This window comes from Sus scrofa, chromosome 6, assembly GCF_054392235.1.
Source record: "Sus scrofa isolate SSC_HxYL_T2T_F1_AM1 chromosome 6, Sscrofa_HxYL_maternal_Yorkshire_Landrace_v2.0, whole genome shotgun sequence".
Taxonomy (NCBI): domain Eukaryota; kingdom Metazoa; phylum Chordata; class Mammalia; order Artiodactyla; family Suidae; genus Sus; species Sus scrofa.
The window spans coordinates 35,813,911-35,838,285 of NC_139388.1; the positions used below are offsets into that span (position 1 = coordinate 35,813,911).

General features: G+C 51.9%; 1 protein-coding gene across 1 annotated transcript in view; it reads right to left on the bottom strand.

The window, feature by feature from the left end:
• Window positions 1-17,478, bottom strand: part of NOD2 (nucleotide binding oligomerization domain containing 2) — a 36,730-nt gene extending 19,252 nt beyond the window's left edge. The window contains 5 exon segments of the mRNA NM_001105295.2: window positions 662-745; window positions 971-1,054; window positions 7,137-8,952; window positions 13,673-13,778; window positions 16,303-17,478. Coding sequence (NP_001098765.2) covers window positions 662-745; window positions 971-1,054; window positions 7,137-8,952; window positions 13,673-13,778; window positions 16,303-16,761 — 2,549 coding nt within the window. The 5' untranslated portion in view covers window positions 16,762-17,478.
• Window positions 17,479-24,375: the final 6,897 nt, after the last annotated feature.

Here is a 24,375-nt window from a genome sequence, read left to right on the forward strand (position 1 = left end):
AATAATAATAATAATAACTATACAAAAATAAATAAAAATAGCAGCTCCTCTGCCCAAACCCAGCCAGTAGAAAGAACAGACAGAGTCAATGCCTCACTTAGTCTTCTTTTACTGCCTCATAAATCCAGAAGGCAAGAATACCCTAGAGAGAAAGAGAAGCCGGGCCAACCCAGGGACCCGGTGGAGGGGCAACGTGATGGTGTCAGATGGGAGAAAGACTCCAGTTGGGACTGAGAGGGCGAGGAACGGCAAAAGCGCAGACTTCCCAGACTGGACCTGCCGACCAGTTAGAGGATCTTCTGGGAGCTTTTGGGCAACTGGCTGTCACACTGCAGTGGCAAGTGATCCCTGCATTCCTCCCCGCCTCCCAGCATGTGCCCAATGCACATCAAGGGACTCAGTTTCCCCAGAGAGCTGGTGACATTCTTAGACGCAGGGAAGGAAAAGGTCCTGCAAACCCTTTGCAACCCTGGAGGCTAAAGGTCAAAAGGCAAGAAGCCTCAGCAGCGTGGAGTCCAGAGTTGGCTGGGGGAGGGGGTCACTTCACTGACACCCTGCTCAAAATGAGATGCTGCCCATGGGTTCAGCCAGAAGATCACGCGTCCATGTGGGGCCAAGACCAGCCCAAACTGACTCAGCTCTAGGGAAGCCCCAGGCTCACCTCAATGCCAAGAAGTTCCTCTTGCATGCAAGGAGCCTGGCCATGGAGTGAGCACAGCCGTCGGTCAATTTGTTGTTGAAAAGACTGGAAAGTTCCAAGAGAGAGGAGACATGGAGACGAGGCACAGTGGCCAGTGAACCCCCCAAACCCCGAGGGGCCCATCCCCTCAGGACAGGAGTCCCCTGCACCCTCCAGCTGTGCAAACACCCCTGCCCCAGCCTGTCACCTGCTCACAGCGGCTGCCCAGAAGGCATGGCCTGGAGTGAGCTGGGGACATGGGGCCCGCCTCTGAGGCCCAGCCGGACTTACGCTAACTTCTGCAGCTGCTCACAGCGAAGAGCATGTTCCACGAGCTTGCAGAAGCCTCGGTCTGAGATATTGTTATCTCTCAAGCTATAAAAGAAAAAACAAATAGATTTGAAGACAGAGCCAATGAGAGAGGGGAAAAGAATCAACAAACCCCCCAAAGTGACTTTGCTCCACCTCAAGAAGTGCCAGCCTCTGTGCTTCTGGAAATGCAGCAAGGACAGAGCACCTCAGAAAAGTGGAGACTCCCCCATGCCTGGCCAGGATGCTGACATCATGTGCTTTGCAGGGGATTCCGGAACTGGGGACCAGAGCCCCCACTAAAGAACACAGGAATCTTCAGGAAGGTACTACCTAATCCTTTTTTGTTTTTTGCTTTTTAGGGCTGTACCTGTGGCGTACAGAAGTTCCTACACCATAGCCACAGAAACACTGGATCCGAGAAGCACCTGTGACCTACACTACAGCTCATGGTAACGCCGAATCCTTAACCCACTGAGCAAAGCCAGGGATCAAACCTGCATCCTCATGGATATTAGTCAGATTCATTTCCACCGTGCCAGGATGGGAACTCCAGGCACTACCTAATCCAAGGCACTCTTTTCAGCTCTGTCAAAGGGAATGAGCCTCGAGAAGGAGTAGCTGCATGGCAAGGGAGCAGCGAGAGCTAGACAGGCCACCCCCAAGGGGCAGGGTAGTTACCACTGGCTGGGTGAGCAGATGGAAAATGAGGTAGACAAGAGCAGCCAAGGGTTCCCATCATGGCTCAGCAGTAACCAACCCAACTAGCATCCGTGAGGATGTGGGTTCGATCCCTGGCCTCGATCAATAGGTTAAGGATCTGGCATTGCCATAAGCTGGAGTGTAGGTCGCAGAGGCAGCTTTGATCGGGCGTTGCTGAGTGACAGCTCTGATTTGACCCTTGGCCTGGGAACCTCCATATGCCACAGGTGCAGCCCCTAAAAAAAAAAAAAAAAAAAAGACAAGAGCAGACAAAACGTTGGAAAACCAGCATGTGCCCAGTGTCAACACTCCTGCAGGCCAGCCTCTGACAGGTCCCTTTTGACACTCCTCTGGGGGCAGCACTCCCCAAATTCGCCCGATCACAGGATCATCTGAAAGTGTCCCTGAAAGACTCTCAGGCCCCTCCCCTGGAGCTGGTGCATCCTCATGTGTGGGGCAGTGGTCAGGGATCTGGGTATTTTAATAACTGTGCCCATGATTCTGCATCTTCAGGCAAACTTGGAAGGCCCTGACTTAAAGGTTAATACTTGAGGCTCTCTGGAGGCCCTCAAAGGAAGTCCTGATCCGGGTCAGCCATCACCATTTGCTGGTCCCTCTAGTACGACTGACCTCATTGGGCTGTAGTGAGGATTTAAAGAGACAGGGCACAAAAAGGCCTGTGAGCATCTGGCACATAGGAAAAGCTACCTGTAATCTGATTGCTCACTGCTCGTAAGGAGCATCTTGCATACCAGTGCTATCCTAAGCACTTCGCAGGAATAAGGACATTTAATCTTCACAGCCCATGCAGTAGGTACTACGATGAGGTCCATCAGAGAGACCCAGCAAGGAGGCGACTTCACCAAGGTTGCACAGCACCTCAAGGATCAGGGTCTGGTGTTCTGGCTCCAGTGCCCACTCTTAACCACAACATCGTAGGGCCTCTCCCTTCTGTCCTGCTCTGGGTTCAAGGTCAGATTTCATGCACTGGTGAGTCGTGATGTCACTTTTGAAGGTTTGGAGCAGTATTTTCATTTTTCTTATTATTTATTTATTTATTTATTTATTTTGTCTTTTTGCTATATCCAGGGCCCCTCCCATGGCACATGGAGATTCCCAGGCTAGGGGTCCAATCGGAGCTGTAGCCACTGGCCTACACCAGAGCCACAGCAACGCGGGATCTGAGCCGTATCTACAACCTACACCACAGCGCCATATCCTTGACCCGCTGATCGAGGCCAGGGATCGAACCCGCAACCTCATGGTTCCTAGTCGGATTCGTTAACCACTGAGCCATGATGGGAACTCCTGGAGCAGTATTTTTAAATTGGCAAAAAGAACAGGAAGGAAAAAGAGAGCAGCGTGTATCGGAGTTAAGGAGAGAAAGTCATTTCGTGAAATTTCAGGTTGACACGCCTGCGTGTCTGTTCGCACCCTCTCTCCTGGTGGGTAACAGTCCAAAGACTTTGAAAGCCATCGCCCTAGAGCCAGAACCAGGGTCTGAAGAAACTGACATGCATCCGGGCGCTCTGTGTATGGGGCTTCTTGAAGCCCAAGGGTTTCTGTTGGCATGGAAACATTTCAAGTGGGAGAAATGCAGCCTGGCGCCGTGGGAGAGAAACCCCGCTCTCTTTCTCTTCCTAGTTCTTTCTCTCTCTTCGCCCCCTCCCTGTCTCTGTCTCTTTCTCTCGGTCTGTCTCTGTCTCTCTCACACAGGAAATGCCCACGCAGCAACCTCACGGTATGTGCCCCTCCCCCGTGGCGATGGTGGTTTCAGCACTAAGTGTGTGCAGAGAACCATGCAGAGCAACACAGGGACTTTCACTGCTGATGGAAAATCAAGCTGGTTCCCACAGAACAGCAGTCTTCATGGTGTGGCCTCTAACCGCTTGTTATCAGAATCGCTAGATTAAAAACACAGATTCCTGGGAGTGTCTCGGTAGCTAGTGATCAAAGATCTGGCATTGTCACTGCTGTGGCTCGGGTCACTGCCCCGGTACAGGTTCAATCCCTGACCCAGGGACTTCTGCACACCTAGGATGTGGCCCAAAAAACCCCATAAAACAGAAAACACAGCCTCCTTCCACAGACTGAGGGGGTCACATGGGCCTTCCCAGCCTGGAAGAAGGGATCCATCCAGTCCAGGGATCTACCTATGAGGATCACCCAGGCCAGTGGATCCTGACCTCTTGGGGTTCAAGGACCCTTTGAGAACTACAGGTCCATTGTCCAGAAAAATGCACATGCATATATCTGTCAGGAAAAGAGCTCCTACAGACAGGTCTTGGAATTCCCGCCTGAAAATATCATGATTCTCACAAACTTACATTTAGTATGGAGAAGCAATGAGGTCCTACTGCACAGCCCAGGGAACTACATCCAGTTGCTTGAGACAGACCATGATGGAAGATAATATGACAAAGAGAATGTGTGTGTGTGTGTGTGTGTGTGTGTGTGTGTGTGTGTGTGTGTGTGTGTGTGTGTGTGTGAGACTGGGTCACTATGCTGTACAGCAGAAATTGACCCAACCCTGTAAATCAACTATACCCTAATAAAAAATAAATTTGATTTAACAAAAGAAAGAAAAGATCCTGAATCCTCCTTCCTAGGGAACTGGAGTTCTGTGCTGCCATCTTCCTCCACCAGGTAAGACTCACCCTCCCACCTCTCCATCTGGCTTTCAGTCCTGGGGGCGGATTCCCGGGAAGGCACCTGCAGAAACACCCTGCTCTGGCTCCCTGTGGGTTAAGGCCAGAGCGGGGAGGAGAGGAAGGGCCAGGCTTACCCCCCAGACCTCGCCCTTCTCGGCTGCTGTGGCCTCAGTCCTTTCCCGCAGCCCGCTCCACACCCTCCTCTCAGCCAGTAGCCACTTGCCCACCCCCGCTCCATCGGACCTAAGGGGCCGACAGCCGTGTCCCTCCCCCATCCCCGTGGTCACTAGCCAAGGACCCTGCACCACCCCTTTCTGCTCTTCCTAACTCCCGCCTAAGCTTTTCTTTTTTTTTTTTTCTCTTTTTCTTTTTTTAGGGCAGCACCTGCAGCACATGGAAGTTCGCAGGCTAGGGGGCACGTCGGAGCTACAACAGCCAGCCTACACCACAGCCACAGCAATGAGGGATCCGAGCCACCTCTGTGACCTACACTGCAGCTCATGGCAAAGCCAGATCCTTAACCCGCTGAGCAAGGCCAGGGATCAAACCTGCGTTGTCATGGATACTAGTCCAGTTCATTATTGCTGAGCCACAATGGCAACTACCTGCCCAAGCTTTTTTAAAAAGTTTCTTTGTTTTTATTTTATTTTATTTATTTTTTGCTATTTAGGGCCGCACCTCCAGCATAAGGAAGTTCCCAGGCTAGGGGTCGAATCGAAGCTGCAGCTGCCAGCCTACACCACAGCCAGAGGAACACCAGATCCGCATCTCAACATACACCACAGCTCATGGCAATGCTAGATCCTTAACCCACAGAGCAAGGCCAGGGATCGAACCCATGTCATCATGAATACTAGTCAGCTTAGTTACCACTGAGCCACAGTGGGAACTCCCTAAACAGTCTCTTTATTAAACTTTCCTCAAATCACCCAATTTAAGTGCTTCATCAGCTTCCTTCCTATATATTCATGTTTATCACCTATGTTAACTATACATCATATACAGAGATGTAACCCTCTCTGGTATGTTGTATTTTACATCGTTGTATTTATAAACTGATGACCACGGTTCCTATGTAAGGGATAACAAAGGCTGCTGTGGCCCAGAGAAGGTATGTCACCCTAATACAGTCAAGGAGAGATGTGCCCCTTGCTCAGGGTCAAATAAGGTCACCTGGGGTAGATCAAAAGCCCTGGGGAGGCAATAAATAGACCTCAACTTTAAGCTTTGACTTCTGCTTTCTCAGAAGTTTAAAACAGGGAGCAGGACATCCCCTTTCAAGGCCAAATGGGAAGATGGGGAGCCTGCAGCATCCCAGCCTCCAGACTTGGGCACGTCCTCTGCCTTCCTGTGGCCCAAGAAGTGGAGAGGCCCACGAGTGCCAGGGCACAGACGTTCCTAAGCCAGAAAGCTTATACCTTCAGGCAGGGCCTGAAAGCAGTGAGGGCTGGGCCAAAATCTCTGCCCTACATAAGGAATAAAAAATGCAGGCGAATCTCAGCAGCCACTTTCTATCTCTTGGGGCTCAAAATTTCCATCTCATTGGGATTTTCTTTTTTCTTTTTTCGGTCTTTTTAGGGCCATACCCACGGCATATGGAAGTTCCCAGGCTAGGGGTCAAATCAAATTGGAGCTGCAGCCGCCAGCCTATGCCACAGCCACAGAAACACCAGATCCAAGCCACGTCTGCGACCTAAACCACAGCTCACAACAACGACAGATCCTTAACCCACTGGGCAGGGCCAGGGATCGAACCCACGTCCTTGTGGATACTAGTCGGATTCGTTACCCCTGAGCCACAATAGGAACTCCCTCATTGGGATTTTAAAGTCTCTCATGGGAGTATGGGATGAACAGGTATTCGCTGCCATATATAAAATAAACAAACAACAAGGGTTTACTGTATACCGCAAGGAACTACATTCAGTATCTTGTAACAAACTATAATGGAAAGGAATAAAAAGATACAGATATACACATACATATATATGTATCCTATATGTATAACCCAATCACATTGCTGTACACCTGAAACTAATACGATATTGTAAATAAACTGTACTTTAAAATCAATGAATTAATTTAAAGACATAAAGTAGGAGTTCTCTTGTGGCACAGCGGGTTAAGACTCCAGCTTGTCACTGCAGCAAGTTGGGTCACTGCTGTGGCACAGGTTGGATCCCTGGCCTGGGAACGTCCACCATGCAACAGGTGCAGCCAAAAATAAATACATAAACAAAGTCTCTCATGGGGCACAAGTCACCTCTGACTTGGGGTTAGTTCCTAATACAAACACATATTACACAAAACGTTGCCTGTGACTTCCAGGTAGCCATGGTGCCCATCCAGACACAGGTTGCTTGTTGGGGTCTGAGCACCAAGAGCAGACTGTTCTCGTCTTTCTGAGACTTGACGCCAGAAAGATGGGATTTGTGAATCCCAGCTCTGCCATGTCCTGTGTGACCCTGGAGACGTTACCTCGCTTCTCTGAGCCTCATATTGGAGACAATGGGGATAATAACATCCTTGCCTACAACCCGGGGTGGTCATGGGAATGAAAGGAGGTAATTCTGGGAAGTGGGTAACGCAGTGCCTGGCACACGGGCCAGTCACGCTATTGTGAGCGTGTGTTAAAACTAAGGCCCAGCCTGGGGAAGGGACCTGGCTGGGGTTGCACAGAAAGGGCAGCAGGGCTGGGGCTGGGCCTGGACCCTGGCTAGCAGGGGGCTCCTGCACCTGTACCCCGCTGGTGCCATTCCCACCATGCCCAACCAGCCTCGCCCAGCAACACTCACTAAAGAGCCTTGCAGACGTTGAGACAAGGCAGCAGCTGCTCCACGCCAATGTCGCCCACAGAGTTGTGGTCCAGCTGCAGGGCCACGGGCCACCGGAGGTGCCGCAGCACGAAGGCCAGGGCAGCGCACTCAGCAGGGCCCACGCTGCAGAAAGTCAGCTTGAGGTGCCCGACGTTCAGCCTACTCACGGCGTCCCGGGCCAGTCGTTCCTCCTGCATCTCGTACAGGCTGCGGATGAGCCAGATGAAGCCAGGCATGGCATGCATGCTCTTGACCTCACCTGGGACGGCTGGTGGGATGGAGCGGAAGTGCTTATGGAGGCTGCGGGCCAGACACCACCGGGCACAGGCCTGGCGCTGGAGCAGAGCCTTCTCAGACACCTGGCACTCGGCTAGCAGACCCCGGTGCTCCTGGGACAACAGCCCTGCCAGGAAGGCCGCCGTGATCTGGAGGTTGTGCGGCTCGGCCTCCTGTAGCAAATGGGCCACGCTGCCTTTCTTGCAGCCTGAGCCCCGCACACACAGTTTGGGCAGCACCTTGGCCAGTGGCGAGCTGCCGGGTCGGTGACCATGGAAGAGGTGTCTGAGGGATGACGGTGGCACGTCAGCACTGAGGGCGAGGTAGAATGCGGCAAAAAAGCACTGGAATGTGACGTGCAGGAATTCCAGTGGGGGGGTACCTCCGGGCACAACGCTCTTGGCACGAACCAGGAAGCCAAGAGAAACAGCCTCACTGTCGACGTGTGCTGCCTGCAGCTGCTCGGCTGAGAACACGTAGCAGCACGTGCCCAGGCCCCAGAGAGCCAGGTGACCGAGATGCAGCAGGGTGGGGAGGCTCCCCCGAAGCAGGTCAGGTCCCAGATGCTGGGCGGCTGAGTCTAGAGGGGAGGCACGCAGCAGAAAATGCTGCAGGATCAGCAGGTACATGTCCGTGGTGGTCTTCGGGGACCCCCTGCCCTGCAGCAACAGTTCCTGGTGGCATTTGGACACCATCCACGAGAAGACAGGCAGGTGGCACAGACCATGCAGGGCCGAGGTGGCTCTGAGCAGGCAGATGAGGCGGTCGGCCACGCCAGGCTCGCGATGGCACTTCCGCAGGTACAGTTCAATGCCCTCTTCTGAGAAACCCTTGAGGCTGAGTTCTGAGCGCACGTGCTTCCGGAGGCTCGCGGACACCGCGTCCGGTCGGCTGGTCAGCACCTTGCGGGCATTCTTGAGCAGGTTGCCCTGCAGGAGGTTGAAGAGGAGACTCTGGACAGATGTGGGGGCCGTCGGACAGCAGTGACGCTCGTGATCCGTGAACCTGAACCTGAACTCGTCAAAACCATCGAAAGTTAAGAGGATGCGCTCGGGGTGGTCAAGGAGGACCTGAAAGACGTCCTGCTGGCCACGGTCAGGCCAACAACAGTGTTCAAAGAGCAGCGTCTGCAGGGACAGAGATTTTGCCAGGCACTGCAGCTGCCGGCAGCTGAATGGGAAGACGAAGAGAAATTCCTGGAAGGCCTGCCCTGAAGCCCACAGCAGATGCACCTGCTGCAGGAGGGTGCTCTTGCCACTGCCTGCCTCACCCACCACCAGCACGGTGTCCGCATCCTTGTTGAGGTGGCCTTGAGGGCTGAAGAGCTCCCCTAGGCTCAGGGTGGCAGGGCTCTGCTGCGGAGGTCCAGTCATGCCCCCCTCTGTCCGGACCTCCAGAACATTCTCTGTATATATTTCTTCTAGGCAAAGATTCTCTGCCCCATCGTAGGTGCTCAGGAAACGAGACTGAGCTGAAACTGTGGTCCTCAGCTTGGACATGTACTTCTTACAGGCAGCATCTGGAAGACAGAAGAAGAAACAAATAAGGTTGGAACAAGGAAGATGGGACCCAACCAGAGGGTGGGTTGCCCAGTGGTATGGGATGTTGCACCGGGCGAGAATGGCCAGTGGCTCCCGTCCTGGCTCTCCACTCACAAGCTCTGGACTTTGAGATTGGTCAGGAAAACCTTTCTAGGACTCAGTTTTCTCCCCTGTGAAATGGGAGAAGCAGTGGTCCCTACCTTACACAGGTAGGGACCCATGTAAAAAAAATAAATTCGTTAGCCTGGCTCAGTGGCTAATGAATCCGACTGGGAACCATGAGGTGGCAGGTTCGATCCCTGGCCTTGCTTAGTGGGTTAAGGATCCAGCCTTGCCGTGAGCTGTGGTTTAGGTCGCAGGCGAGGCTCAGATCCCAAGTTGCTGTGGCTGTGGTGTAGGCTGGCGGCTACAGCTCCGATTCGACCCCTAGCCTGGGAACCTCCATATGTTGTGGGAGTGGCCCTAGAAAAGGGAAAACAAAAACAAAAACATGAATCAATGAAGATAATGCCTGTCTAGTGCTTTGTTGGGTGTCTAACACAAAGTGCTCAAAAAGTATTACCTAGCACATTTATTATTTACTGACACTGGAAAGAGCTGAGGAAAATGGGAAGGAGCAACGGGCTGGGGTCCGGAGCCCCACATTCTGATGCCTGACCCGCCATATTGGTTTGGTAGCCTTAGACAAATCCCTTGACTCCTCAGCCTTGGTTGTTCTTTCTAGAGGGAAATAGAAAGTTTAAGGGCTTAAGAGTCCAGTTTCTGAATCCAGATACACCTGAGTTTGAAATCTGGGTCCACCATCAACTTGGGAAAGTCACTCAGCCTTTCTGACCACAGTATTCTTATCTCTAAAACTGGAGACAATTGGAGTTCCCATTGTGGCTCAGAGGGTTAAGAACCCAACTAGTGGAGTTCCCGCTGCTGCTCAGTGGTTAACAAATCTGACTAGCATCCATGAGGATGCAGGTCCGATCCCTGGCCTTGCTCAGTGGGTTGAGGATCCCGTGTCGCTGTGAGCTGTGGTGTAGGTCGCAGACATGGCTCGGATCCTATGCTGCTGTGGCTGTGGCGTAGGCCAGCAGCTATGGCTCTGATTGAATCCCTAACCTGGGAACCTCAACATGCCGCAAGTGTGGCCCTAAAAAGCACACACACAAAAAAAAAGAACCCAACTAGTATCCATGAGGATGAGGGTTCAATCCCTGGCCTCCATCAGTGGGTTAAGAATCCGGTGTTGCTGTGAGCTGCGGTATAGTTTACAGATGCAGCTTGGATCCCACATTGCTATGGCTGTGGCACAGGCCAGCAGCTGCAGCTCTGATTCAACCCTTAGCCTAGGAACTTCCATATGCCATGGGAGTGGCCCAAAAATAGAAAAAAAAAAATTGGAGATAATTCATACCTTGAAGGATTGTTTTAGAAAGAAATTAGATAAAATAGAGTTTAGGAGAATGATGACATCTGGGTAACCCTCACAAAATGGTGTTTATCTCATTTTATTATTGGCTGTGGGAGGCATAACAGTACCCCCTCCAAGATGTCTATAGCCTGATTTTCAGGATCTGGGAATAGCTTAACTTACTTGCAAAGGGGACTGGACAGATATGATTAAACTAAAGACTATGAGATGGGAAGATTATCCCAGATCCTGCAGGCGGATCCAGCAGCGGGTGGTCTCAGGGTCACTGGGGCGCCTGGATCAAGCACTTGGATTAGACGCCCTGCTCAAGATCCACTTCCACAATCCTCGACAATAGAAGTTCTCTTATATAGGATGTGTCCGCAAGGCTGCTGTTTTTCCTTTGTCACCTGAAAACCAACAGGCGCAAACCACTCCCTGTGTCCGGGCGTATTCTCTTTAGAGGAAATGGAGAAGGGATGGTCCAGAGTCGCGGGGCAGCAGGACCTCAGAGCATCACAGCCTCATTGCCTCCAGCCAGGTAACCACCCTTTTGCTCTCAGCTAACGGGTAACCTTTTTTTTTTTTTTTTTTTTTTTTGAGGGCTGCAGCTTACGGAATTTCCCAGGCTTGGGGTCATATGGGAGCTGCAGCTGCCAGCCACGCCACAGCCACAGCCACAGCAACACCAGATCTGAGCTGAATCTGCGAGCTTTGCCGCCACTTGTGGCAATGCCAGATCCTTAACCCACTGAGCAAGGCCAGGGATCGAACCTGCATCCTCATGGAGACTATGTTGGGTTGTTATCCCGCTGAGCCACAACAGGAACTCCCTAAAACATAACACTCACAGGGCACTCCTAGCACACTGGAGCTATATTTATGGTCGTCCGAAGGACATGCCCTGTGATTGCGTTTCTTCTTCTGTTCCCAAAGCTGATGATTATCATTGCTCTTAATGGCATCTGGATAAACAAGGTGCACTGAATAGAGATCATAAAATATCCATTATCCTCATACCCATGCAGTTGTTCAGGCTGCCACTGACATATCAAAATTCTCCAGGAAAAAAAAAATCTCTAATTTCAAAAACAAACACACGTCAGAGTCCCCATCGTGGCGCAGCAGAAACAAATCCAACTAGGAACCATGAGATTGCAGGTTTGATCCCTGGCCTTGCTCAGTGGGTTAAGGATCTGGCGTTGTCGTGAGCTGTGGTGTAGGCCGGCAGCTGTAGCTCCGATTCGACCTCTAGCCTGGGAATCTCCATATTCTGCAGGTGTGGCCCTAAAAAACAAAAACAAACCAAAAAAACCAAATACATGTCAATCATCACTTTTGGAAGCATCATCTTTGGGAACCTTGCACCATGGTATAACACTACCAGGCACGGACAGCCAGCCGTGCTTGGTGATATCAACACCAAACATTAACCAAGGGCCAAGCTGAGCACCACGCTCTGGGCGGTGCATGCCCATCACTCACCAGCGTCTGTGTTCCGTTCTCAGGTGAAGGGCATGCACGCCCAGGGGGCCAAGCACGGGCTCCCAGGTGCCCTTCCCACAGGCTTGCTCCCTGCCCATGCGCCTAGGTCCAGGGTGATAAAGGCATCTGCCAGCACCATGTACAGTTCAGGGGCCTTTGGTGCCAATGAGCTTTGCCTTCAGTAAGAACAAGACACTGGGGGTTTGCATCCTCTCTTTACAATGGATCATCTCTTCCCTCTCCCGCAAAAAAAGAGAAACAATACGGAGTTCCCGTCGTGGCGCAGTGGTCAACGAATCAGACTAGGAACCATGAGGTTGCGGGTTCGGTCCCTGCCCTTGCTCAGTGGGTTAACGAGCCGGCGTTGCTGTGAGCTGTGGTGTAGTTTGCAGACGCAGCTCGGATCCCGCGTTCCTGTGGCTCTGGCGTAGGCCGGTGGCTACAGCTCCGATTCGACCCCTAGCCGGGGAACCTCCATATGCCACTGGAGCGGCCCAAGAAATAGCAAAAAGACAAAAAAAAAAAAAAAAAAAAATCTGGCATTCACGCATCTGTGGCATAGGTTGAGTTGTGGCTTGAATTTGATCCCTGGCCTGGGAACTTCCATATGTCATGGGTGCAGCCAAAAATAATAAAATAAAATAAAAAGACTAATATTTAAAAAAAAAAAAAGAGAGAGAAACAATAGGTGCAGATGGTATAAAACCAAACCCATCCTCCCCTACCTCGTCACTTAACCCCCCTGCCCCAGTTGCCACATCTGTAAAATAGAGACAAGAATACCTCCTTCTCAGGGTTCTTAAAAGGGCAGGTATGATAAACAAAGCACTTGGCAGGCTGCCTGGGATCTCCAAGCCTCTCCCATTCCTGAGTTGGGTTGGTGACCAGGTGAAATGAGAGACACGGCATTATCTAAATCCACTGGCTCCAGCGATTCTGATGGTGAGTAGCTAAACTGCAGAGATCAAGAGATCCCAGCCATTGGTATAAAATTGGGTTGTGATGATCATCGTAAACTATAAATGTAATACAAGCCATTGAGTAAGAAAAAAAAAAAAAAAAAGACACCAGCCATCAAAAAGTGTTTCCAGGAGTTCCCTTGTGGCACAGCAGGTTAAGGATCCAGGGATGTCACTGCAGGGGCTCTTGTCGCTGCTGTGGCTCGGCTTAGATCCCTGGCCTGGGAACTTCCATATGCCATGGGAGTGGCCACACAAAGAAGTGTATCTGCAGTTTTCCAGAACAGACCATGAGTGTGGCTAGTAAGGAACACCTGCTTTAGCCCTCAGTCCTCAGTAGCTCTGGTGATCACTCCGCAGTGTAGAAAGAAGTACAAGCAAACCCCAACACTACACGCATGAATCCTGCTAATCCTCCCCAAAGCCCAATGAGACGGTGGTGGCATTATCCTCAAAATCAGGACAGTGAGTCTTAGGGGGATTCTAACTGACAGGAGTTCTTGGTGGTCTTCACCACGAACTGAATGAATTTGAAACAGCCTTTCTTTTCCTTTCTTTTTTTTTTTTTTTGTCTTTTTCTAGGGCCACACCCGAGACATACAGAGGTTCCCATGCTAGAAGTCTAAGCAGAGCTGTAGCCACTGGCCTATGTTACAGCCACAGCAATGCGGGATCCGAGCTGAGTCTGCGACCTACACCACAGCTCACGGCAACACTGGATCCTTAACTCACTGAGCGAGGCCAGGGATCAAACCCCCAACCTCATGGTTCCCAGTGGGATGCGTTAACCACTGAGCCAGGACGGGAACTCCTCTTTTCCTTTCTGATGAGCTTAGAAGAATATGTATATACCTTCAAAAGGCAGGGCCACTGGGATGGGTAATTCCTGAACACACTGTAGAAGGAAGGCAGCCAACCCATTCGCCTTCACAGCAGCAAGATCGAGGAGCCTTCTTGCCTGCGGGGAAAGCAAAAATCATTATTTTTCCAGAAAGGCGGATGGAGAAGTGTGGGAAGGCTTCTACTGGTCACAGTGCCATGGGTCACTCTCTGCCATCACAGTAAAAGGTCAGAAGAGCATCCAATCAACAAGATGTGTTTAAAGAAGTCAATACAGGAAGTTCCCGTTGTGTACAGCGGAAATGACTCCAACTAGTATTCATGAGGATGCAGGTTCGATCCCTGGCCTCGCTCAGGGGGTTGGGGATCCGGCATTTCCATGAGCTGTGGCATAGGTCACAGACGAGGCTCAGATCTGGTATTGCTGTGGCTGTGGCTAGGCCAGCAGTTGCAGCTCCAACTTGACCCCAAGCCTGAGAACTTCCATATGCCCCGGTGCAGCCCTAAAAAAAAAAAAAAAAAAAAAGTGACAAGCACATAATATTGTACATAAACTGTACCTTAATTTTTTTTTCTTTTTAGGTCCACACCCATGGCATAGGGCCAGGGTTCAAACCTGAGTCCTCATGGATACCAGGTGGATTCATTTCTGCTGAGCCACAATGGGAACTCCTGTACCTTAATTTTTTTAAGAAGAAAGATGATAAGCACAATCCTGTAATTTTCCATGTGGGGTAATTTGAGCCTCCCCAGCAGATCACAAAAGACATCAAAACAGGTAGAATAACTGACATGTCTTCTGTAATCCCCACGGGGCCAGGTTCAGGGAGCTGGCACTCAGGCACAGCTGCAGGTTTCAGGGGCACTAGTGAGAAGGGACCACACCCTGTCTGCTCTGTGGTACTGGCCACTTTGAATCACTTTTAAAACGGCCTTCCATACAGACAAAAATAAAAACCAGAAAGTCCCCCAACAATGTAATTCAAATTCATTCATTTATTCAATGATTCATGTATTTCATCACTAAGTATTTCTTGAGGTGCCTCCTATGTACAAGGCTCTCAGCACAATAAGCTTGAAGTCAGAACCTGGCATGTAGTGGGCATCAAAATAGATTCTGGTTGAATAAATGAATGAATGGATGATGAATGAATTAGTCAAAGCACTTCATCCAGCACTGGTTCTCTTATTAAGCACTGTGAGCTTTTTTTTTTTTTTTTAACTTTTTGTTCTTAGGGCTGCACCCGAGGCATGTGGAGGTTTCCAGGCTAGGGGTCGAATAGGAGCTACAGCTGCCGGCCTACACCACAGCCATGGCAATTGTAGATCCGAGTCCTGTCTGCAACCTACACCACAGCTCACGGTAATGCCAGATCTTTAACTTGCTGAGCAGGGCCAGGGATCAAACCCACAACCTCATAGTTCCTAGATGGATTCATTTCCAATGCACCACGATGGGAACTACTGTGAGCTTTTTCAAACCACTTTTCTGGGACTCAGTTTGCCAATCCATAAAGTGGGATGTTAGTGACGGTTCTGCAACACAGGAGGCCTGCCTGATGTTCACCTTTGGGGGAAAATAAAACAAAGGGTTTCAAAAGTACTGAAAAGATAACTTTCTGTTCTTGTTGAATGGCATGTTTATTTATTTGTTTAGACCACAACCACGGCAGCCATACAGAAGTTCCTGGGCCAAGGATTGAACCCAAGCCACTGTAGTGACAATGCTGAATCCTTAACCACTGAGCCACTAGAGAACTCATAGAAAGTCATCTTTATTTTTTTGGGCCACCCCAAGGTATATGGATCCAAGCTGCAGTTGTGACCTCTGCTGCACTGTGGCAACACTGGATCCTAACCCACTATGCTAGTCTGGGGATTGAACCTGCATCCCAGGGCTCCAAAGACACAGCCGATTCCATTTGCGCGCCATGGTGGGAACTCTCGGAATAGCATCTTTCGAGATAGTCATATGCCAACTCTGAATGTCTACGAGCTAATGCAATTTAATGTAAGAAATCCTTGGGAGTTCCCATCGTAGTGCAGCGGAAATAAATCCGACTAGGAACCCTAAGGTTGCAGGTTTGATCCCTGGCTTCGCTCAGTGGGTTAAGGATCTGGCGTTGCTGTGAGCTGGGGTGTAGGTCGCAGACACAGCTAGGATCCTGCATTGCTGTGGCTCTGGTGTAGGCCGGCAGCTGGAGCTCCCATTCAACCCCTAGCCTGGGAACCTCCATATACCATGGGTGTGGACCTAAAAAGAAAAAAAAAGATAAAAAAGAAACCCTATGTGGGCATTTAAATTCTATTAGTCCATAGTGTGCTATATTCGTTATTAAACACAGATTTAATTTAATGACTGTTTATGATCTGTTGAGTTGTTAATTTAAAGCAGACGGCAGTGAAAGTGTACAAGCACGGAATAACACTGCGAACTGCCAGTAGCCCACAGTAGCATTAATGAAAGCTTACTCTAAGCTAGACCTGGTACTAAGAGGTACACAGTTCCCCTCGCTGAATTCTCAAGGATCTCACTGATGAGGCATCTGAGACGGGACTGCTTAAGGATGGAGAGTTTCAACTGAAACTTGATTTCACAGCTTTTCCTGTGAATTCTGATGCGCCCAGAGGAAGTGTCTTACCCGCTGGCATGACGTGAAGATGGGTCGCCTGATTTCATCACATTCGTACCGACTGATGAAACCCTGCTCCTGCGTCCGCTCCAACACGCCGTCCACGTGACTGTAGAGTCTTCTGACAACGGCTGGCCGGTGACTCTGCAGGTCACGGGCTGGGTGGGGTGAATGGGGGTTCCAGCAGCCAGGAAGTTCGGGGGGCTGGCTGTCAGCCTGGGCCTCCCGCACAGCCGCCACGAGCTGCTCACAGCCCCACGTACCCTTACTCCAGACAGTGTCCAGAAGGCGCCTGGCCAAGTGGGAGAGGGGCTGGCCCAGGAGGCTGAGGCCCTCGTAGTCTTCCCAGGAGAGGACGTCCCAGGACAGCAGCCAGTCCAGAATGCTCTCGAAGCCCTCGAGGGACCCCGAGACCAGGAGCTCCACCAGCTGGCTTCTCTGTGCCTGGAAAGCCTCCTGGGCACACATTTCACAATCTGGGAAGGAGAATGAGGTCAGTGCAGGGCTTCTCAGGAGATGGGGGCGGAAGGCGAGAGACAACAGAGAGGTAATCAGCCCAACCCTGAGTCCAAGCCACCTTTGTTCTGCCCTTAGACGTTACCAACCCAAGCTCCCCCTTTGCATAGATGGGCACAAACTGAGGCCCCGAGAAGGCAAGAAACTGGCTCGAGGTCCCACAGAGGGTTTGAAGCAGCCAGGAGGTAAATCAAAGCCCCTGGCTCCCACATCCATGCTTCACCCCTGGATTAAGACGTTCAAAAGGGCTTGAGCTAATATCAGGAGCAGTGTCTCCCAAGGGTGTAGGGAATGAATGAATCCTCTTTGAAGCTGCTCATACAGATTCAGGTTCCTGCGGCTCTCTCTTCAATATTGACGTTATTAACCACATACTATGTGCCAGGCGCCCTTCTCAGTGCTTTCATTAACCCTCCCAATCACTCTGAAGTTGGCACTGGGATCAGCACCATTGTATAGAGGCACAGAGAGGCTCTGTGACTTGTACCAGGGTTCAAAACGAGGTGAGGCAGAGCTAGCAACCAAGCAGGGCAACTCCAGAAGGCATGTCTTTAATTCTCTTCTACTGGGCTTGCCCATGGGAGCCCCAGCCCATGCCTGTGTAGGTAACCCACTGCTACCCTGAGGGGCAGACCCAGAACATAGCTATAAAAATCCCCACCCAGGAGTTCCCACGGTGGCGCAGCGGAAACAAATCCAGCTAGGAACTATGAGATTGTGGGTTCAATCCCTGGCCTTGCTCAGTGGGTTAAGGATCTGGCATTGCCATGAGCTGGGGTGCAGGTTGCAGGCATGGCTTGGATCTGGCGTTGCTGTGGCTGTGGTGTTGGCCGGCGGCTACAGCTCCACTTAGACCCCTAGCCTGGGAACCTCCCTAGGCCACGGGTACAGCCCAAAGAAAGAAAGAAAGAAAAAGAAAGAAAGAAAGGAACTCACGGTACAAACTAAGTTTCAGAGGTTATGGGTGCACTGACCCCAGTTCGCTGCCCGCCTCCTAAACACCCAGGCCCTCGGCTCCCTCTACCCCCACTCGCTCCCTTCACCCACAACGCATGGTCACCTCTGGCGGTGGCTTGCTCTGGACTCAGCCTTCAGACTCCGGATTCTGGGAGTCTGTGGGGAAGCGACCTCATGGGGCTTCAAGCCCTGGGAGGGTCCCCGTGCAGCAGAGAAAATCTCTCAGCAGGGTCCCTTCAGCAACCGTCACGGAGTCCAGGGATGTGGGCTGGTGCGGTGCCCACAGAGAGTGAAAGTGAAAGGGCACAGGCATGGGAGAAGAGGAGGAACACCAGCTCCTTTCCAGAAAACAGGGCTTAGAAGATACTCAAGGGAGCAGGCGCCAAGAGGCTTGGAGCATCTGCGACTTTCCTATTGGTTGGTTATGTGTCTACCTCCCTTCTCGGCCCCAGTGGAAGCCCAGGTTTTACTCAGCCTGGCATCCCGAAGCTTGGCAATGGTGGGAAGGTTCATGAATCAAGAATCCACCGTGGGAGGGGTGGGGCCGGAACATTCTGCACCTGTCGTCCTCTGCCAGCCAGAGGAAGGGAAAGGAGAAATCTTGGGCTCAGCATGCTGCCAGCACTGAGGCTGGAAGCCTGCTGCTGGCCAGATGGGGAAACTGAGGCAGCGAGGTTACCCGCATGTCTGGTAGCTTGGGAGGGAGGGCATCCCCAGTGCAGAGACCACCATAAACCAAAAAGTACGTGAGCTCTCTGGCCACGCAGACCTCTGCCCTGTGCCCGATGTCAAGCTGAGGACTCGAGACGGTAGAGGTGGGGGGAGGGGAGAGGAGCGAAGGAAGGAGTAGGAGGAGCTCTGGGCTTGACCCTGGAGTGGGTCTCAGCTGTTGGAAACACCAGCCCCATCACCAGCCCTGCCCAGGTCCTGGGGGAAAAGAACGACCCACGCTCCTTGAGAAACAGTCCAGAAACGGGGTCAACGCTCTCCCCCTGACCCAATGCCTGGGGTGCAGGTGTGTGGCCAGGAATTAAAGAATTTGGAGAGTTAAGACGAGGTAGGGTGTGGCCTGCCCCTCTCGCCCAGAGGATGTCCGAGGACAGACAGGTGTTTTCTCCGCTGCATCCGGAGAGCCTGGACCACCCTCTTCCCCATCAAAGTCATTAGGCCTGGTGGAGCAGGCACGGTCAAATCATCGGCAGGTAGACCTTGAGCAGGAAGGCAAGGCTGAGTGGCATGGGACTGGCAGGTCTAGATTTGTCCACAGACTCCACCTCTCTCCTGGGGAAACCCCAAAGAGATGGGCAGAAGTCAGAGTTGGCCAACCAGCTGTGCAGAACTACGTAATTCTCAGCAGTTCGGGCACCAAGCCTTCTGCCTCCATTATCTATACCGAGAGAAGCCACCGAGCCTGAAGGTCTTGGACTCACCCATAGAGAGGCTGGCCCACAGGGGGACATCTACGAGTAAGCAGGGGCCCTTCCTAAACACACGGAATCTGGGTCAGCCAATGGCTGCAGGAGCCACACATATCCAAGCAGTGATGCCCAGGTACCGGGAGAAAGAGGCAGGCTCCAGCCAGAAGGCTTGGCCCTCTGTCCTCCCACCAACAGCTGTAAAGTCCCATCTCTGTCCCGGTCTTCTTCCAGAAATCTTGGTGCCAAGAGAGTCCCCAAGAACCAATGTGGCCAGCTTTCTGTCTCTAACAAGGCATTGTCCTTTCTCATCTAAAATATCCAGGGGGATGGAGTTCCTGTCGTGGCTCAGTGGTTAGCGAATCCAACTAGGAACCATGAGCTTGCAGGTTCAATCCCTGGCCTCACTCAGTGAGTTAGGGATCCGGCAATGCCGTGAGCTATGGTGTAGGTTGCAGACGTGGCTTGGATCCCGCGTTGCTGTAGCTCTGGCATAGGCCAGTGGCTACAGCTCCGATTCGACTCCTAGCCTGGGAACCTCCATATGCTGTGGCAGCAACCCAAGAAATGGCAAAAAGACAAAAAATAAAATAAAATAAAATAAAATATCCAGGGGGAAGAACCTGGCCTTGTTGCTGTCCTCACTAATCAGCTCCGGAAGTTCCTCCTTATGGCTCACTGAAGTTTTTCCTGCTGCCGTTTACATTGGGAAGGAGAGAAAACAGGTGCCCATTCATCACCTATTCCTAAAAACAGTTCCTAAAATCCTGCCTCTTGCCCCTTTATTCCCTGCTCACACTGCCCCCTTCAGACTAAGTAAATCAGCCTCTCTCCGTCACCTCTTCTCAGTTACTGCCACTTTGGAGTCATTAGTCTTTCCTCAAGGAAGGTTAGGTCTGTGTCAAGAAAGGGGCCCTTCCTGGCAGAAACAGAGGGTCAGGTGGAAGGAGCAACTCACACGCCCTCCCACCGCCCCCTGCATCCCCATCCCCAAGCCAGGTCAGGTCCTGACACCTCCCTCCCTCCCGAGACACAGTCAGTCTGGTTTCTCCAGAATCCTGAGCCAGATGATTTGCTTAAGTGCTGAAATCTCAGCCTGCTGGGAAGCTGAGCTTCTGAACGGTCCCGGCTCTCAGCTGGGGCCAGGCCTCCCGGGGGCCACCAGACTCACTTCCTGAGTCCATTCTCCATTCTCGCGGCCTTCAGCCAGCTTCCTTCTGGGAGGGCAGTTCTCACCAGCACACCGACTTACCAATTTACCGACTTACCGTAATTTCACCATCCAACCCCATCTCTCCGCCCCCTTCGCAGCAGGACCCCTCAGCGGTTGTCTGCAGGGCTATCTTCAAGTTCTCCCCTCCCAGCCCCTCCAGCTATGTCCCCCTTAACCCCCAACTGCTTTTGTCCTGGTCATCCGTGCCCCCCAGGTTGCTGGACAACCCTGCTGGCTGTGCCAAAGGCATCTGTTGTAATCACTTCTCTTCTCCTCCCTGAAGCACCTTCCTCACTGCCCTCCAGAACATTCCAGCACTGTTTCCCCCCCTTCCCCCCCCCCCCCGCGCCCCCCATCTCATTAGCTGTCTCCTTGGCTGGTTCCTAATACTAGGAGTCCCTAAACTCCCCGGTGGGACCTCTTCTCTCTGTATCTCTCTCTCCCTAAGTGCACTTCCCTGCTCTCATGGCTTCAGACATCGGTTCCACGGTGAGGACACCCCAGCCTCCGCCCCGATTTTCTTTCCAGCTCCAACCTCCCTACTAAACTTTTCCAACTGCCTAATGGACATTATTACTTGGAGGCCCAACGGGCATCTCAAACGTCACAAGCACAAAACCAAACTCTAGAGCTTCCCCCAAACAGCTCCCCTCTCAGCCAGTGGCAGCTCTAAGTGTCCAGATGCTCAGGCCCCAAACCTCCAAGTCCTTTTAGACGCCACCTTTCTCTTCCATCCCAAATCCTACTGCCCCCTATCTTCAAAATATAAGCCAAATCTGAAAATCGATTATTTTTTCATCACCTCTACATCATGGGTACGAGCCCCCAGGCATCTCCCAGAATGACAATAGTGGTCCCCTCAGTGGTCCCACCCCCCAGCCCCACCCTCCTGCCTATACCTTCCTACAGTCTCTCTTCTGCCCACAAGTCAGATGAACCTGCTAACCCTTAGGTCAGGGCAGGTGGCACCTCCACTCAAAGGGACTCCCACTGCGCTTAGAGTGAAAACCGAAGCCCTGGCAGTGGCCTTCAAAGCCACAGGCAATGGACCCCCAACTTCCCACCTCTCACCCCTCTGCACTCATTTCCTACTAATCCCCCACTGGCTCCTCAGCCACCCTGCTCCAGCTACACTGGCCTTGCTCCTAGAACAAGCCAGACCTGCTCCCACCTGTCATGCTTCTGCCTGAGGGCCTCTGCAAATACTCTTCCCTCTGTGGGTGCATTGTCTTCCCCCCCAGATATTCACATAGCTCCCCCTCACCTCTTTCAAGGTTTTGCTCCTTTGTCACCATCTCAGAGAGGTTCTCCCTAAGTTACACAAAATTGCAATACCAGCCCAACGCTTCACTCCCCTTGCCTGCTTTATTTTTTCCCCAGCACGTCTCGCTCCCTGATGTTTCACGTATTTACTTATTAGACTGGTGTCTGACTCCTTTCTAGAACACGAACCCCACGAGGGCAGGGAATTTTGTTTGATTTTTTCATTGCTATAGCCCTAGCGTCTCCTCCAGAGCACTGATAAAGATGTGTGAATGAATAAAAGATTGAATTTACTCTGCATGGTTCTGGGAGGCAGAAGTGGACCCGAAGGGTGGAATCTGCAAGCCACAGATTTGGACTAAAGGAAGGGAGAGCTGCAGGACACTGAACAGTGCTTTCTAAGTAATGAGCTCCTCGTCTTGGAGTGTATGCAGCAGAGAGGGATCTTGCACTGGGTGGGAGGTCAATGGGCTAAATGGGTTGCCTGCCTCAGATCCTAGCATGCAGATTAGCTAAGGAGATGAGTGTTACCAAAAAACTTAGGGGCAGAGTGATAGGAACGGGAGAGCAGAAGCAAGGGGAGTGTCACCAAGAAGGAGTCAGGGGATGGGTGACACAGCAGGCTTCTCCCTTCTACCAAATGAGGGTCCCCTGGCCAGGGAGCAGCCCACAGGGAGATAGAGGCCATCACAGGGAGAAGCCTAAGAGCCCAGAAAGAGGCAGAGAAGTAAGAGCAGACTCAGAGCCAAGGGTCCAGCCCTGGGACGCCCTCTTGAGGGGAAGGGGGAGGCTGTGTAGTTTGTTGCGAAGCAAGTAGGACCAGCCTGAACCAAGAGCACAGAGGGTGTGACTGGCGGCCCCTGGTGGGGTCCTGTCTGGGCAGGGATGAGATGCAGATAAGCAGGGGTCTCCACAACCATCAGCGGGGAGGAGGAGGCAGGAGACTCCCAGGAGAGTGGCGAGGCCAGAGGCAGGGTTAGAGAGCATCCATTCACACCGGCCCATTCACAAGCAAGATAAAAATGGGGAAACTGAGGGAGAGAGGAGGGGCCTGGACAGAGCAGCTCTGCTCAGACCTGAAGCTTGGCCTCCTCATTTCCCAGCTACCCAGGAGCCTCCCAACTTCATCCTGCACCTTCTCCGCGCCCCTCCCCCACCCAGCTCCATCCCAAATCACAGCCTCTCTCCGGGAACTCAGAGGCTCCTGCAAGTCCCCAAGCCCCTCATCTTTTACAATCACAGCCCGTCAGGAGGCTTCCCAATCAGGAGGCTTCCCAACCTCGAGACGCCCCATTCCTTCCGCCTTCTACCTGGACCCCGGACTCCTGAAGGGGAAACCGAGGCAACCCCTCTCTGAGCCCGGGGGCCCGGACGGCTCGGAAACCAGCTGTCCCAGTCCAGGAGGAGGGGTTCGCGGCGGCGCCCCCGTCTACCCGCGGCCCTCGCGCTGGGCTCAAGAGCACTCACCCGGGGCATCCGGAATCCTCCGCGCAGTGGGAGCCGCGACTCCCGGGGCTCAGCTCTTGCCGGGAACGCGCGGCGCTCGGCCCCGCCCCCTCCGTGCCCCGCCCCTTCCCCTGCCCCGCGGCCCCCCCTCCCCCGCGCTTCCCAGGGGGCAGATGGCTCGCCGCCTGGGCGCTGCCAGCCTGTGCTGACACACACACACACACACACACATATCCTCTGAATTGAAAATCTAGGAAAGCTGTTGAGGTCAGTATGAACCCATGCGCCGCACCCTTTAAGGGTAAGTCCATAATGACCTAAAGCCTTAATATTGTGAAGTCCCAGGACAGTTTTGCTCAGTGTGATGTTTTCATGTTAGGTAACAGTGGACAGGGCATTTAAAGTTCCTTATTTTCCTTTCTGTTCTTCTAAGTTGAGACAAGCCATCCTAGTTTAGTGCTAATAGGGCTTGAAGGTCTCTTTAACACGACCCAGTCGACTTGGGTCTGCCACGATATCTAACTAGAATTTACTAGCATCGTTTTGATTACATTAAATTTGCTTTCTTTTACGATTTCTTATTCTTCCCAGCAAGTGATCGCTGGTTGTTCATGGACGGTATTAACGTAAATGTTCCTTTTAAAACATTTGTACTTGGAAATTTTTAGATGTGAAGTCATTTTCAAGGAAAAGAACTGACATTGGCATAGTGCTTACTATGTGCCAGGGTTTGCAGACCTTAACTCTGTTAATCCTACCCACGGGGTATTGATTATCAATACCCTAATTCACTGAGGAAGAAACTGGGGCAAAGAAAAGTTTCCTAATCTATCCAAGTAGTGACAGCCGAGCTGAGATGTATTTGCCTCCACATGTCTGACACCAAAGTTCATGCTCAAACCACTACCCCACACTGCCTCCAGGTAAATACCCGCACAGGTAGTGCACAGTCGGCTGAGGCCGGGAAATGCCACACTAGAAGAACTGAACCTACCCCAGGAAAATCATTCCAGATGGCGCATAGATCTGTCTACAAGGATGTTCACCCCCATCTTAACAGCAAAAAGCTAGAAGCCTCTTAAATCCCCAGTCATAGCAGATTACTTAAGAAAAGTGACAGAGCAACTGAACCAGGAAAAACTTAACCAACTTACCTCCTCTCATACCCCACACCCAAGCTGGGAGCAAATTCGTCAACTTGACCTTCAAAATATATCCATAACATGACCATTTCTTATTGACTCCACCATTCCTACCTGAGTCCAAATCACG